Below are 17,197 nucleotides of genomic sequence, written 5' to 3' on the forward strand. Positions count from 1 at the left end.
TGTTTCTGCCGTGAATCAGTAATGCGTTTCGGCTTGAAGGGCGGCGGCCGTTGTACTATACTGAGACCTTAGAACTCATATCTCAAGGTAGGTGGCGGCATTTACGTTGTAGATGTCTATGGGCTCCGGTAACCACTTAATATCAGGTGGGCCGTGAGCTCGTCCACCCATCTAAGTATTAAAAAAAAAATGAATATTGTATTATAAAAGTTACATTCGTTCAATTACACAGAGGTTCGACAATAAGGCAACGGGTCTCTGTTAATATAGCAAGCAATACAACGATCTTGCAATCATAATATTTAAAGAGATCAGCCCACATTCATTGTTCGCGACGTAATTTAATATTCATAAATTATTATTAGTTTACATTCTACGATGAGACAATACAAATTATCTAGTCGCGTATTGAACTTTTTGAAGTGAAGTAGGAACAATGAAGTTAATATATTTACTATTTGTTTCATTATTAAGGATCAAAGCGACAGAGGAAAGATTAATTGAGAAAAATTCGAAAGCAACTACGGAAACAAAAATATTCGGCGCACCTGTAGTAAGACACACGAGAGACGTATTCGAGGAAGACGCGTTAGCGGAGTTTTCTAAAGAGGAAAACGAACAAATCGATCAGTTAACCCAATCAAATGGGCTGAAAATGAGGTACTATTACAAATATAATCCGATGATCATACCAGTACCAGTTCAACAGACTCGACTTACAAGAGGATCTATTAGTAATGTGACCACAACAAAAAATAGTCTAAATAATAGTACAGAAAAAACGAAAGTATTAATTCAGAGACCGATACCGAAATTTGACGAATTGGACGACGAAGATGACTTTCAAATGAATATGGACAAAACTTCAAATACATTTATAGACTCGAATGAACACGAAGATGAAGATTTCAATCTCGACGATTATGACTTTGATGTGAACCATGACGAATTCATAGGAAGCGGAAAGCCGCTTCAGCCAAGAACGAAAAACAAGGATTTAGAACATCATCATGTACAAACAGATTCAACTGAAGGTAAACCACAAAAGGAAGCTTCTGAAATTAAAGTTAAAAGTAAAATATTACCACCTATAAATGCTGTCTCTTCAAATAAGAAACAAAGGCACGTAACTTTTAAACACAGTAAAGAAAATAAAATTAAATTTGATGAATATTATGATGATGATGATGATGTGAATCGTAAAGAGGTAAAGAAATATACGGATGAGATAGTTGATGAGAATTACGAAAGTGGTGAACCCGAACGTGGTATGTCGAACAGAGATGTTAGGTCACCATGGAAGATACACAAATATGTCGATAAGCTATCGGAGAAATCACCGACAGCGACAGTTATGTCTAAGACTTTAAGTATATTTCCAACATTTCCTTAATTAATCTGAGATTGTTATCTCAGTCAATGGAATAATTATACAATAAAATATTTATGGTCCTCAAATATCAGTGTGGGCTATTTTGTAAAAATCTTGTTTTTTATTTTAATGCCTTTAGTGATTAAGAATGGGATGGTGCTTTGAGATAGCAAATATTGGACAAAGAAAAACTGTTAGTACAATTTTTCACAATAAAAATAATCCTTCACTTTCAGTTGGTTTTTATTTGAATAGAAAACTTAATTATTTAACAATAACCTTAATAAAAACAAAACAGTAAGATTGCATTGACAAAATATTTAAATTAATGCGAATGTTAGTATGCCACTAATCTAATGATACGTTGACAATTTACTGATGTCTGTACTTTTCACCAAGTCTTTGTATGTTTTATAATTACTGTCTAAACCTTTAATATTGTCATGACCGCGATGGCTATCTTCATAGGCTTTCTTTTCGGTATTACCTGTTTTTGCAAACGCGTTGGCCTCATTACCGGCCACCCCAAGGACTTGGGATCGCAACAATGCTTCCGATCCTCCGATATGTGCTTTAGAAGCACCCTTTTGTTCAGATTTCAGACTGTTATTGCTGTTATCAAAAAATTCATCTTCTTCTTGATATTCGTCTTTATGATAAACTTTCCGGAAACCTTTTTTCTTTTGACCTTTATCTTCATTCCTCTTTAAAATATATTTCGAGTCTTTTTTGTGATCTTCAGTGCCGAATTTATTCGAGAATGAGTCAATGAAATCTTTAAAACCTCTGTAACCATTGCCGCTGTGTTCATAACCAGTTTTAAAATCATTCCCCTCATGATTACCCTTTCCATATTTATCAAATTCATTATTTTTCTCGTGACTAATCTCTGTCACTGATTCTCCGTGTGAATTCTTAGATTTAACAGTTTTCTCGTTATCCCTCCCCAAAATAGAATCCAGAGTTCCATCATTAATAGTCGAACCGTCCAGTCTTCTGTTTCTTTTCGCATATGCATAATTGTCGTTGTAAGGTGATTCATGGTCAATTTCACTACCCCAATCTACTCCTTTAAATACAAAAGCATCACCCGCACTATTTTTATCAAAATAGTCATTTAAAACGAAGGAGAAGAAAGGTTTGTGACCACTCATTGGGTTTTCTGTTGTAATTTCAGAATAATAATTCGGTGTAGTTATGGAAGTATAAGATTGCGGCACATCATCCACGTTTTCATGTACAGGAATTATGGGCACAACAGCGTACCGTTTATCCTTTGCCTTGTCTATTTCAGCTTCGATTTTCATGTGTTCATACTCATGTGGACTGTGGTAATAATAGGGCCAAGTATCATACGAGCTTCTGGAACTCGTTCTAACATCGTCATCGTCATAGTTATAGTCATGGCTTGAGTATCCTGTGTTCATTTCTTTATAGCCTTCAGGCGGGTGATAATACATCATCGATTTTAATCTTTCGTACATGGCATCAGTTTCGATTTTCGATGGTAAAAACTTGTTATTGTATTTAGCTTCTGCTTTCGCAATTTCATAATCAGCTGCGTATTTTGAAACGGGCGGTTCGGTCACTTCGATCACCGGTTTCACATCACCGTTTGAATCATAGTAATTGTATTCGGGAGGATAAATTTTACCATCAGTTTTATGATCATTCACAGCGGGCTCATTATGTGTAGCACCTCCATAACCAATCCCGAAAGAGGAGAGAGTTCCAGGATAATTATCCACTTGACTGTACATGTATCCGGACTGTACGGGTGACGAGTTGGATCTTGATTTCCTGGACACGTACATATGATGCTGCAGTGAATGCAGTTCCGCTGCCACTCTAGATAGACACACTAATATTACTATAAGACTCATTTCACGTGTTTTACCGAGTTAGAGACTACGATGACTGGAAGTGGGCGTTTCTAAATGTGTTTATATTAATTGTTTATTGTTTCCTGCGAGTTCGTAATACATTGTTTTACGTGACAATGGAACGTTGCGGGTCGGACTACGATTGGGAAACATCCTTATTTAAAATCGTAAGTCGATCATTGCCCGATACGGTAAATTTGTTTGGAGCTAACGTATTTGTCGATATACTATTAGCACAAGACGATTTAGTAAGATAAAAAAAAAAACAAAGCAGTGGAGATATCGTTGCAACCTATACACTAACCGTGTCACCTATGCCATTAAGATTTAAAAAATCTGATACGTTGTCAACTGAGATTGGATATTATTCAAATTAAGTAAATTATATACGACATAACACTATAAACTAAAAACACTATGTAGTCATGCATGCTTCTGGTGGTAATTCTATAGGTTGTGTGGCGGTAGCTATCATACAACACAAGATATTTGACAGATGCCTAAATCTCGCTTACATTTTCAAGATAAACTTGCGTATATAACAACAACAACACTCGGACCATCGGTCTATCGAGCAATATCACCCGTTCGGTGGAAGAACTTCCCTTTGTCGTTAAGCCCTTAAACTTGTGAACCCGACGTGATGATTCGGATTTTGCAATCGAGCTCAATCGATTTTGCAATTCACTATACGGTTGAAAAAGCATAAAGCTGAATGTTCGTTATAAACTCTCAAAGTTGTAAAGGAGTTTAATGGTCCAGAACTAATAGTCTATTACGGGTAGAGTAAGCTTGGGTAATATAACAAATATTTAGGTACTACTTTAGATATAACAAACAGCAGTTTTTGATGCCCACTTTTGTATTTCTTATATTTCGCAAAAGTCCGTAATACGAATTACAAAGGACCAACGAAACATTAGAATATACGCATTAGAAAGTATGTACTTACAGTTTTATACTTAAATATTCAGATATAAACTCAAGTTGTTCGTCACAGCCTCATAATTGAAAACAATTTGGGAACTCCGACCTTCGGTTAGTCATGGCGGCTGGGACGCTGGTTCCAGATTTGTCATTATCAATTGTTTACAACGGGCCCTTCTTCTGATTTCGTCCGAAGAGGTAAATGTTAGACAGAAACAATTGCTGACCGGAAGTATTCGTAGCTCGTATAATTTTTTTTTTTTTTTTTCAACAAACGACCATTAATTCCATTAATGTCTATTTCACTCGAGCCAATTATAGTAGCTCAACCAATAAAATAAATTAAAAAATAAATTCAGACGACGTAATGCGTGAAGACTTAATTGAAATTGATTCGACGTGAGTGCCTATGAGTAAGTAGAAGATGAATGAGTAAAAGTATAGAAGTATATAGAAGTCGTCGTGGCCTAAAGGATAAGACGTCCGGTGCATTCGTATCTAGCGATGCACCGGTGTTGGAATCCCGCATTCGGGTACCAATTTTTCTAATGAAATACGTACTTAACAAAATGTTCACGATTGACTTCCACGGTGAAGGAATAACATCGTGTAATAAAAATCAAACCGGCAAAATTATAATTTGGGTAATTACTAATAGTAGGATATCTTGTGAGTCCGCGCGGGTAGGTACCGCCACCCTATTTGCCGCCTATTTCTGCCGTGAAGCAGTAATGCGTTTCGGTTTGAAGGGTGGGGCCGCCGTTGGAACTCGACCTTAGAACTCATATCTCAAGGTGGGTGGCGGCATTTACGTTGTAGACGTCTATGGCCTCCGGTGACCATTTAACACCAGGTGGGCTGTGAGGTTGTCCACCCATCAATGCAATAAAAAAAAGGGCAAGGAAACTTACGAGTTCACGGACTCAACCTGAGAACCGAAAGTGGATCTGGGGGATCCGATGCGACATTTTCCGAGCGAAGGTGGCTTAGCCTTACCCCGTTGCTTGGATAAGGTATGTGCCATAAATATGATATTAGCGATGACAACAACAGGGTAAAGTCGTCGTTATAACATGATTGAGACTAGGATGTTAATTTTGCCGAGAGTTAACATAACATTTTTTTTATTGCTTAAATGGGTGGACGAGCTCACAGCCCACCTGGTGTTAAGTGGTTACCGGAGCCCATAGACATCCACAACGCAAATGCCGCCACCCACCTTGAAACACGAGTTGTAAGATCTCACTTTTAACAGTACAACGGCTACCTCACCCTTCAAATCGAAACGCATTACTGCTTCACAGTAAAAATCGGCAGGGTGGTGGTACCCACCCGTGCGGACTCAACAGATCCTACCACCAGTAAAATGGATAATAATCGATTAAAACGAAAATAAAACAGCACAATCAGTCAATGAGAATAAACTTTATTCATTTACATATTCAACTTTCGTTTTCTTTACAAAAATAATGTTTTCGATAAATTTTGTACAATTGTCGATGAAGCTTCCGGGTAATCGAACGATAATATTATTATACTATTTATAATATATCTGTATCCACAAAATATATTTCCATTTTTTACATCGCACTTTTCCGGGAAAAGTTTTAATCACTATTTGTTCATTAATTACTCGTTGATAGGAATATATTTAATTTCCATTATTACAAGTTAGATTTTTTTATTTTCCCGAAAAGACACGGAACTTCGGGCAGTAAAATGAATGTCGATGTCACATTGGTTTAAAAAAACAAAACACATTTACATCATTTAAAATACTATTTATTTATCTCGATGGCTTTTACCTTGTGTGCTGATCTCACGAAAATAAAATTATTGTAATTTAACCCTTTGACTGTTATGTAGGTCACCGGTGTCCTACGTGGGGCGTTGAAGTAATTATTAAAGTCGATTTCTGTTACTTATAGAACTTCTACAAGTTACCCCGTGCCGCGTAAAGATATAAAAAATAAAAATAATTGTAAATATGTGTGTGTGTGTGTGTGTGCAAAACATTTATTATGTGAAAACTTATTGCGTATTATGGACGGTATTGTTCAACATTTAAAAATATTTATCTTAAAATCGTAACATGCATAAATATGGTCAATAGTTCTATAGCTGTGTCATTCGAAACAACAAAATCGATTTTATTTTTATCGATAATCGCTTGATATTATGCTGTTATATTTATTCTTGTATTGCTTAGTCGTTTGCAGCTTAAATTCTTTCACTTATCACGCAAAACATTCTTAATTGTATTTCTTAAATAAACACTAATATTCAAATTATGTCGAGTGCAAAGAGTTCTGTGTGACGATTTTTAGCGAATATTTCGTATTATTACTTTAACATTTCGGTACCACAAAATCAGATCTTTGGTCGCAAACATCGGTAACAATTATCTAAAAATTGTCGACATATTTTTTTAACAAAAAAAATAATCATAAATCGATTTTAGACAATCCAGTCACCGAGTATCGATACGTATTATATCGATTCGAATCACTATTATCGATATAATAGAAATTACCCTAAAAATTTACAAGCGTGTGGCAATCCAAGAGAATTGCAAAAAAATATTTTAATTCTAATAAAAACGAAATGGTATAATGCACACAGTTTAAAATGTCTAAGTATAATTCATTTAAACTTAAACCCTATATTATCGATATTCAAATAGAATCGATAATCGTGATTGGCGAAGTCGATATTGAAATAAAAACTACATCACTTATTTATATAATACGCTAATTCGTTAAATTATTTAACACGATTGGGGCCCGAATCCACGGCTGCCTTGCGAGTGGTTAAACATCTAAGTTTCGCAATTTTGAACCTTATGACTTGGGAAATATAGGCGAACGTATTGATCGAAAGTTTAAAGGACCTTAAAGATTGTATACATTTCTGAGCGTTTATTTAACAAATTACTAGTGGTCTCAGCGTCAATATTCATATTGATTATCTGACAGATTGTGAATTATTAATTTAGGCCAATACCTGATCTTGTGTTCTCAATCACACAACGATAGTATATAGATATTATGTAGGATATATTAAAACACATATGAAAATGCAAAATCAAGCTCTTTTCCGTTTAGTATTAGGTTACATTAAGCTGGGTACTCACCTAGCCGTGTAGCACGTAACGTAACAGATACAGTATCCAGTGAGTACGTAGGCACGAGGCCGCTGCAAGCCGCTCGCGGAAGGAGCGCAGCAAGTTCGCAGTGACCCGCTGAGTGGCGGTATCACTGCGAACACAAAGGCGGCTCGCAGTGTGCTCGTGGCAACTCGTAGCTAGATACGCTGTGGACCGTGGACCAGCCGTACCCACTTGCAGGTTGATACAGTATCTGTTACGTTACGTGCTACACAGCTAGGTGAGTACCCAGCTTTAGGTTACATTTCTCTCAGGAAATATCGATGGTTCGATGGTTCGCTAAATAAACGACCGAAACGCAAATATGATGATATAGTTTACAGTGAACATTCTGAATTTTTTTCGCAACCAGCCGTGAGCTCACGTGAACATACGTGAACATACATTTCCTACGGCGACTTGCGGAATATCTAGTCTTGTGTTTTCGATCAAATTTCACATATTTCCTCTAGCTTAACAAAACTGCAAACCGAAATGGCTTTTCCTTATTTTTATATTGAAGACTAGCGACCCGCCCTCGCTTCGCTTCGGAAACATTAAATTTTATTATTAATAACAGAGTCCCGCGATGTTACCCGCGGTTATTGTTGTACCGCGGGTGACAGCGCGGGGCGAAGCTAGTCTAAAAAAATTGCTTAATTTACTCCTTATATCATCAGCTACCTAGCATTGAGTCTTGTCAAAATCGGTCCAGCCGTTCCAGAGATTAGCCAGACATTTTGGTGTATGTACCGTATATATCTTCATATGCATGTAGTAAAAAGCGGTCATTTCAATATTACAAACAGACACTCCAATTTTATTTATATGTATAGATAATTATCAAATATTCGATTATTATAATATGTTTTTCTGATTTTAGTTTGCCGACAGAAAATATATAATATACTATATTAAATATATAAAACCTATATAATATACTATACTTATTATTTCAACTGAGCTTTTTTAGTAATCAAATCAAACATGTCAAAACGCATTTGATTCTCGTTAGTTATCTATGAGGCTGATTTTAAGGGAAAAATTCTATGTAATTGACTTGGTTTGATCCCATTCGATTAAGAAACTAACACACCTATTCATATAAATTATCTTGAAAAAAAAAAACAGTGTAGACGAAGCCTAGCCTGCCTTGAAGCTAAAACTAAAAAACAATATTGATTTGACCAAATAGAATATTATATTATTATCATCGCTTCGGAGTAACTAAACTATAACAATTGTGGTTAATTTTCAGCACAAAAATAAAAGAACTGAATATCTGTTATATATAAATAAGCACAGACAAAATATTTGAGTTCTATTATCTTATCTGTTTGTCAACACTGATGTGTTTTTTTTTAGTACCTTTTTAGTACTTTTTTTTAAATAGTCATGTTTTTCTTTGCAAATATATCAATAACAAAATAAAAGAGCAGAATATTTACTAATTTTTTTTATTGCCCTTGTAGGCAGACGAGCATACGGCCCACCTGATGGTGAGTGGTTACCGTCGCCCATGGGCTTCAGCAATGCCAGGGGCAGAGCCAAGCCGCTGCCTACCGTACAATAGATCTAAATTTTAAATATAAATTAATATTTATTTAATTAGTCTCTTCCGACACTAACACCCGTATCTTTAGTCGTTTACACGAGCTTAACTGGACTCGACTCAACCTCCAACGCTCGTTTTGGTATGCTTAGTCGTAAAAATAAACTCCACTCAAACGTCCTTGGAAAATTTTCCTAACCGGAGTGAAGTAAGCGAACTGTCAAGTCAAGGTACGTCGCGACGTACCTGGAACGTTCCTCAAGGCTGGTTTTCTATCAATGTCCAAATAGTATGTGGACCGCAAATGGAAATATATGATATTGTTGTGCAATGGCTTGGATCTGTGCATGATTCCCGCGTATTTTGATAATTTAAGTTTGATAATATTTATTAATAAAGTAAATAGTTCGAGGTTAGACATTTGAAACTCTTTATTTTATTTACCTACCTATGAGACATATTTTGCTTACTACCTGATAAATAAAGTCAATGCGATTATAAGATTTATTTATATAATAATAAACTGGTAGTTGTGGAAAAGCACTTCAACAACAAGATGCAACCAAAATCACACAAAAGCGGCGAATAAAAATACAAAGCCGGATCCGAAATCTAAAATAATAATAGGTTAGAAAATAAATAATACACTTTCAGATTTACCGCACGCACACATATTTACGAATAACACAGCAACAAAAACATCAAACAAGTTCATCTAGTGTCAAACAGACAGCGGCAGCTTGAGTTTGACATTAAACAATGACCATAGACTACAGAACTCTATGGGTTTGATGCTAGCTTGATCAAATTTTCATCATTATTACCTCACTCGAGGACAGTTGAGGAATATTGTAATGGTCGACTAAAAATACCAAACTCGAGTAAGTTTGGAGGGAATTCTCGAGCATCATCGGATGAGTTAAGAGTGGAGGACTATTTTACGAAACGTCTAAAGATACGGGCATAAGCTTCGCACTACACTGTATTGAAGGTAGTTTGGTTGGCGACGCGACGCGATAGGTCATTGACCCCGTGCATCACTTATATTTTTTTGTTATTTCATTGCTCGCGCATAGAATCGGCAAATGTATTATCTGTGTGCTTAGTGCGAGTTTTTTAACGTTCTTAGCGTAAAAGTTAACTTATATTTGTATGGAGTTGAAACGTTTGCTTAAGTTTGTCGCTAGGGGCACTGTTTTATTTATTTATTTATTTATTTATTTATAACTTCTTATACTATAAAGTATAAAGGCGGACTTAATGCCATAGGCATTCTCTAACAGTCTACCTTAGGGGAGTGCAGAGATGAAGCTTGGTAGGTGTAGTGTGAAGGTGATATTACTGAAGGTGATATTTTAATTGCATACAAATTTCAGTTAGCATTTACGCTATCGACAACGTTAAAAAACTCGCATTATGCACACTGATGTCATCGCGGCAGTACTCATCGCCCCTACTGATATTTAACTATAGTTCGTTTTGTGACCAATTTACGGTTGTAGAATATTTCAAGAGAAACATGAGGAAATTCATGCAACAACAAACTTTACTCCGTTTAACAATGCAATGGAAGCACTATAGTTTTTTTAACTCAACTTTACTACACTCGTATTAAAGTTCATTGTTGTTTGTACGAATAATCGATTGGGCGTTATCGATTTTAATCGTCATTATCGATTTTAACTGTTTACGAGGACAGTTCATTTTGTAATGTAAAACATTGACATTAGCCTTTTTATTTAAACTACGTAATCCTTAACGATAATAATTATATTAACATCTTCACTGATCTCCGAACCTAATCCACAGTCGGATCTAAGGAAAATGCGATGGAACCCTCATAATACACAGCACTGCATAAGAAATATGTAAGAGAGAATACGAATTACAAAGAACCAAGTATCGAGATAGAAAAATATTTATTAATGTTATTTAGAAGAACGAACGCACACGACCGTACTGTAATTTAAAATCTATCGATACATTTTCCCATCACTATTTCCCTTAGATTAAACTTAACCGACGTACACGAGGTTTTCATTGCCCTAAAAAAAACACATAAAAATACGTTTAGACTAGACATTAAAGGCACGAAATACGCATGGGTGTACAAGACAAAAAAGTCGATAAAACTTTCTCAGCTCTATCCTACTAGAAATAGGAATCATAATTGCAAGTCATCTATCTGTCATACGCAATCATATATAATTTGTGTTTGCAGTGCACGGCATTACACTGTATCGCATATATCGCAAAATATATAGCAAATTTACGACAAGCAAAAATAAAAAATCCGTAGGGAAATTAAAATAAAAACGGTGCGCGTGTAGCTTGATGCATGTGAATGAAGTGAAACTTCTTTTTCGATATGCAGTATTAGTGGTTTTCTTCATTTTTCATCTTTAAATCAGATTGCTTTTGTAATAGGAAATGTTGTGTATAAGAGATGCGACATCTTCAATATTTATATATATTTTTTAAATTAAATACTTCATTAAAATATTGGCCGCTACTCGTTGCTAACGCTCGCGCTGTAACAGGTATACTACGCGCGTGCATTCGAGTGCCACGCATTCACTCTCTCTCTATCTCTTTCTATTCCCCCTCCCCAGGAGCGTTGAACGTTTAACGCAACCTAGTTAGAAGTCGCATTAGAAGTTTCACTTAAAAAAATGTGCTCCTATATTTGAGACAATATAAACAGCGAAAAAAGATGTCTCTTTTGAGCTGTCTCACTTGTTCTTATATAGCGATTGGTATTGTAGTATTAGTAAATATTGGCTTTTAAAAACTGAATGCAGTAATTTTTGCGTTATACTCCCCCCTCCCCTCCCTTTCGCCTACGCATGCGCGCCCTGCAACGTATTATTTTACACAATATATTTACTTTTATACAATTTACTTTCGTTCCAAAAGTCCACCTATCTATCTCTTGGGTTAATGGCGTTTCCTTTTAGATTTTGCCAATGTCAAGTGTATATAATACTCTGTTTTCTATAGCGGGCTTCGTGAATGAACTAAGTCACAGATTGTAACTAAGAATTAAGTAGTAGCTAAGAATGTTTGATGACAGGATCGCTGTTGATGTATTTCCAAAAGTCAACTGAAACAAAAGTTTTGATACTTTGAAACGTCATATAGTTCGTCAAGTATAGCTTGATACGCGAGACAGCCGACGAAGCATATAAGCCATCATTTTCCGAACTATACTTAACAAGCTACACAAGGATGATCGATACGATCGAAAATACGTAAATCGATAATAATATTTGGAGCCTTATTAGCGAGAAAACCCGAACACAGAAGTTCTTAATTATTTTATTTTAGTGTTTCTTTAGGTTCGGTTTGCATGGCGATGGTTTACCGATTGTTTAACAGGTGCCCAAATATGAAAAAAAAACAAAGCCGTCATATGTAGCTTCTCGGATGCTCACAAAAACTCTACCGAAATAGTCTCAGTAAATAGCTATAATTTTACTGAGACTTTATTTCATCTAATCTCGCTTCAATTAAGTTCATCTAAATCGATTAAATTCTCAAAGTAATCGACATCACCTCATTTCGCTTCATTAAATTTTTCATATAACAATATGTGGGTATTATAGTTAATATTTTCAGATTTTTGTAAAATCGACATTGGTAACAATGGAGTCACAGAATACAGACAATTGCCATACGTAAAAAAGAAAAGAAAAAGACGAACTATATCTCGATCGATTCATTTACTAAAACACACGTTCTTCAGAAACGATTTGGATTGTAGACCGTAAAATTATCGATATATCAACAGGAAGCACTCGTCCTTCACAATAATATATTGATAACGTCACTAAAAAGTAAAAACACGTACGTACATTTAAAAACTAAAAACTTAACATTAAAAAGTCTTAGGGACGTGAAAACCTCTTGAACGTTGTCGATAAAACATTTTTACGCGTTATAAAAATACTCTATAACATTCTATAACATTATCTATATTATTATATGTAAATAATTAACTATTTTGAGAGCTCGTTTTAAAATATATGAAGTTCCTCCATCAACCTCCTTTTGTTATTATAGTCCATGTGAAACAACTGCATTTTGTGAATCTGAAATAATACAAAATATTACCTTTACAAATGCAATACATTCTATACAGAGGATCTAGTCATGAGCAAAACATCCACTGAATTCGTTTGTTTATTGAGCGACTTGTCAGTTGCCACTGTCCAAGTCTATAATAAGCGAGACATGCTTATGTCCTTAACTTAGAGCTCAGTTAATGTAATAATAGTTAAAGAGTCGCCCGTGGACATTAGCAATCCGAAGGTATAATAACTAAGCCAGTGCTCACCACTGCGAACTATATTCATTTTTTTTAATGCTTAGATTGCTTTTCAGAATATTATCAAAATAACCCTTCTGCTCATATCTGTTCATAAAATATTTATAGCTACTGATACCATGCACCCCACGCTTTTTTTGCAATAAAATCATTTTTTCTTACACTATTTTTAATTCAAATTTATTAAAATTTATTTTTTGTTTTTTTAGTTGGATTTTCTATAAAAGCATATTTTGTTAGTTTTTTTAAAATATTATTTATGTTTAAGCAAAGGCGTTTCTCTGATGTGGTCAGTGTAGGGAGGGGGGGGGAGGGGAGGGGGGGCAAACTGCTGAGTTTCTCGTTGGATCTTCTCATCGGGTCGCGTTTCCGACCCGATGGTAGATTCTGCGAAGCACTGCTCTTGCTAGGGCCAGTGTTAGCAACGTCCACCGCTCACCTACTTGTTAGGTTACGCTGGCATAGCCTCTCAAGGCTAGGCTACCCAAGCTTAGGTAGGAAAACAAAAAGTGGTGGTTACCTCAGGAGTCAGCAAGCGATCGATTGGCCAGCGAGCCATCCCACGCGGCCTCCTTGTGCAACGCCGCTTGACGCTTCTTCTCTGGAAGTCAAACACGCCTTTATAGTACACGGGTCAAGGATCGTATACGTGTAACAAAAATGTAATTAATTATAATTTTCAAAGCCAAAAATTTTGTCAACCCTAGTAAGCTGTCATTTCAGGAAACCCGATTATTTAACAGAAAAGCCTACGTACCTATTTTACCTAATAATTGTCTACTTTAATAGTTTTTTTCTATTTTTCATTCATAAATGTTTGCTACCTCAACACTCCAGTACAGGCTTCAAAGAATGTCAAGTTGGAAAAAAAATATTTTGTCCATTTCAAATTTTCTAATCGATATCCTATTTTTGTCGTTCCGCGAATTAGATAGAAATGAAAGTACATTCTGCGTAGTTTACTCATTAATTTTACTGAAATAGGGTTTGCACATCATGCCTTTCGGTTTGAAGGGCGGAGCAGCCGTTGTAACTATATATATATATTTTGAAGTCGTCGTTTCCTAAAGAATAAGACGACCGGTGCATTCGTATGTAGCGATGCACCGGTGTTCGAATCCCGCAGGCGGGTACCAATTTTTCTAATGAAATACGTACTCAACAAATGTTCACGATTGACTTCCACGGTGAAGGAATAACATCGTGTAATAAAAACCAAACCCGCAAAATTATAATTTGCGTAATCACTGGTGGTAGGACCTCTTGGAAGTCCGCACGGGTAGGTACCACCACTCCGCCTATTTCCGCCGTGAAGCAGTAATGCGTTTCGGTTCGAATGGTGGGGTAGCCGTTGTAACTATACTTGAGACCTTAGAACTTATAACTCGAGGTGGGTGGCGCATTTACGTTGTAGATGTCTATGGGCTCCAGTAACCACTTAACAGTAAGTGGGCTGTGAGCTCGTGCACTCATCTAAGCAATAAAAAAAAAAATATGTTGGACTTTTCGAGAATCTTAGATTTTTTGGCGGGAACGCGAAGAGTGAAGTTGTCTGTTTCGTTTTATTTTGTCTATTTAGTGTTTCTTCAGGTTTAAATGTGTAATAATCCACCATTTTAACTGTTTAATATCTGTGAAAGTGCACAAATGTGGGAAAATGAAACAACAAAAAGTCCACTGAAAAAGTCTCAGTAAATAGCTACCATTTTACTGAGATTATATTTCATCCCCATATCATCTCATCTTATTTCATTTCATTTCATCTCAGTTGATTAATTTGGGTTTCCTTCGTTTTTTTTAAATTCATAAACTGTAAATAATTAAAACGTCGAATTATAAAGATCTTAATACTTGACGCTAAGTAATGCACAAACCGTGCCGAAGTCAAAATAAAAAGAAGAAGAATCTTATTTTATAACTAGTCAGGTCATAAGTATTGTCACACAGTAAAAACTTTTCTTTTAGAATGCTGGCCACAAAAAAGTTTATTGAATTCGAATTTCGAATTGTTCAAGAAAATAAAAATGTATACTTTTAGAATTTTACTCATTTTTAAATATGGAGTGGACGCTTAAAGAAGACCGTGTTGCAGTTATTGCGTTGCATCGTTGCGGTTACGCGCCAATTCAAATTTTTAACATACTGAAAAATTTGAATATAACCAAAAGATTCGTTTATCGTACCATCAAACGATACAATGAAGACTCTTGTGTAGATGACAGGTCAAGAAGTGGTCGCCCTCGGTCTGTTAGGACTCCAGCAGTGATAAAAGCTGTGAAGGCGCGAATTCAAAGAAATCCCAAACCTAAGCAGAAACTGTTGGCCCTTCAGATGGGGTTAAGCAGAACCACGGTGAAAAGGGTGTTAAATGAAGACTTAGGACTTCGGGCATATCGAAGAAAAACAGGACATCGTTTGAATGCTCGTCTAATGGACCTGAGACTGAAGAGATGCCGCGCTTTGTTGAAGCGGTACGCGGGAAAAAAATATCGGGAAATTCTATTTCGGATGAAAAAAATTTTACCGTAGAAGAGAGCTACAACAAACAAAATGATAAGGTGTACGCACACAGTAGTGAAGAAGCGAGCAACCGTATTTCGCGTGTCCAACGAGGTCATTTTCCATCCTCGCTCATGGTATGGTTGGGAGTTTCTTATTGGGGCTTAACAGAGGTACATTTTTGTGAGAAAGGTGTAAAAACGAATGCAGTTGTGTATCAAAATACAGTCCTGACGAACCTTGTGGAACCTGTTTCTCATACCATGTTCAATAACAGGCACTGGGTATTCCAACAAGATTCGGCGCCAGCTCATAGAGCGAAGAGCACACAAGACTGGCTGGCGGCGCGTGAAATCGACTTCATCCGGCACGAAGACTGGCCCTCCTCCAGTCCAGATTTGAATCCGTTAGATTACAAGATATGGCAACACTTGGAGGAAAAGGCGTGCTCAAAGCCTCATCCCAATTTGGAGTCACTCAAGACATCCTTGATTAAGGCAGCCGCCGATATTGACATGGACCTCGTTCGTGCTGCGATAGACGACTGGCCGCGCAGGTTGAAGGCCTGTATTCAAAATCACAGTCATTTTGAATAAACTTTAGTGTCATAAGAATCTATGTTTTGTTAAGTTCATTTTGGTATATGAATGGTTACATAATGAATAAACTTGTTTCAATTATTTTACATTAAGCATGTGACAAAATTTATGACCTGACTAGGTAAATGTTCGATCTCTCCAATCCACATTGCTTTTATTTTTTCATTGTATGGTCCGCAGAGGCAGCGTTGTCTATGGGTCAGGATGTGTGCGGCGTTCAACGAACCTGTTACATTTATACCTATTTCATTTCGGCCAGCGCTTACTAGAGGGTGCTAGGGTAGTGACTGCACACGGGCTAAAGACGCCTTTGTTGATAAGTGAATGCACATATGAATAGTGTGAAGCGACCCCCCCCCCTAACCGCTACGTTCGTGAACTCGGTACGTTTCCAGAGAATTCTTCCCAAATAATATACTTTCGTTGAGACCATGCCAGAGCCGATCTGGAAGCCCTAAGAAGCGCTTGACGCCCCGTGTGGGAGGGCGTGATCGATGTTCATAGACATGTGCAAGGTGGGGACGCAATGTGCGAGGGCGTGATCGATGTTCATAGACATGTGCGGGGTGGGGGCGCGATGTGGGAGGGCGTGATCGATGTTCATAGACATGTGCAAGGTGGGGGCGCGGTGTGGGAGGGCGTGATCGATGTTCATAGACATGTGCAAGGTGGGGACGCGGTGTGCGAGGGCGTGATCGATGTTCATAGACATGTGCGGGGTGGGGGCGCGATGTGGGAGGGCGTGATCGATGTTCATAGACATGTGCAAGGTGGGGGCGCGGTGTGGGAGGGCGTGATCGATGTTCATAGACATGTGCAAGGTGGGATCGCGGTGTGGGAGGGCGTGATCGATGTTCATAGACATGTGCGGGGTGGGGGCGCGATGTGGGAGG

At 37.0% G+C, this 17,197-nt stretch overlaps 3 protein-coding genes across 5 annotated transcripts in view; 1 reads left to right on the forward strand and 2 right to left on the reverse strand.

Moving 5' to 3' along the window:
* The window catches only part of LOC114248309 (uncharacterized), a 48,935-nt gene extending 47,394 nt beyond the window's left edge, over nt 1–1,541 (forward strand). The window contains exon 2 of one of the 2 annotated variants that reach the window (XM_089728769.1): nt 92–1,540. In XM_089728769.1, coding sequence (XP_089584895.1) covers nt 437–1,393 — 957 coding nt within the window. In that variant the 5' untranslated portion in view covers nt 92–436 and the 3' untranslated portion in view covers nt 1,394–1,540. Of the gene's footprint in view, nt 1–91 lie in introns of both variants that reach the window. The other variant, XM_028181517.2, reaches the window with a different exon arrangement.
* A 77-nt stretch (nt 1,542–1,618) lies between these two features.
* Nucleotides 1,619–3,862, reverse strand: LOC114248289 (uncharacterized). The gene has a single exon (XM_028181490.2). The coding sequence runs from the start codon at nt 3,253–3,255 to the stop codon at nt 1,726–1,728; it is 1,530 nt and encodes a 509-aa protein (XP_028037291.2). The 5' UTR covers nt 3,256–3,862; the 3' UTR covers nt 1,619–1,725.
* A 1,726-nt stretch (nt 3,863–5,588) lies between these two features.
* LOC114248308 (uncharacterized) overlaps nt 5,589–17,197 on the reverse strand; it is a 73,618-nt gene continuing 62,009 nt past the window's right edge. For both annotated transcript variants that reach the window (XM_028181516.2, XM_028181515.2), the window contains 2 exons: nt 13,727–13,807; nt 5,589–12,970 (listed from right to left, as the gene is read on the reverse strand). In XM_028181516.2, coding sequence (XP_028037317.2) covers nt 13,728–13,807 — 80 coding nt within the window. In that variant the 3' untranslated portion in view covers nt 5,589–12,970; nt 13,727. The remainder of the gene's footprint in view (nt 12,971–13,726; nt 13,808–17,197) is intronic.

The sequence above is a fragment of the Bombyx mandarina genome, chromosome 07 (assembly GCF_030267445.1).
Source record: "Bombyx mandarina strain Sakado chromosome 07, ASM3026744v2".
In the NCBI taxonomy this organism is placed as follows: Eukaryota; Metazoa; Arthropoda; class Insecta; order Lepidoptera; family Bombycidae; genus Bombyx; species Bombyx mandarina.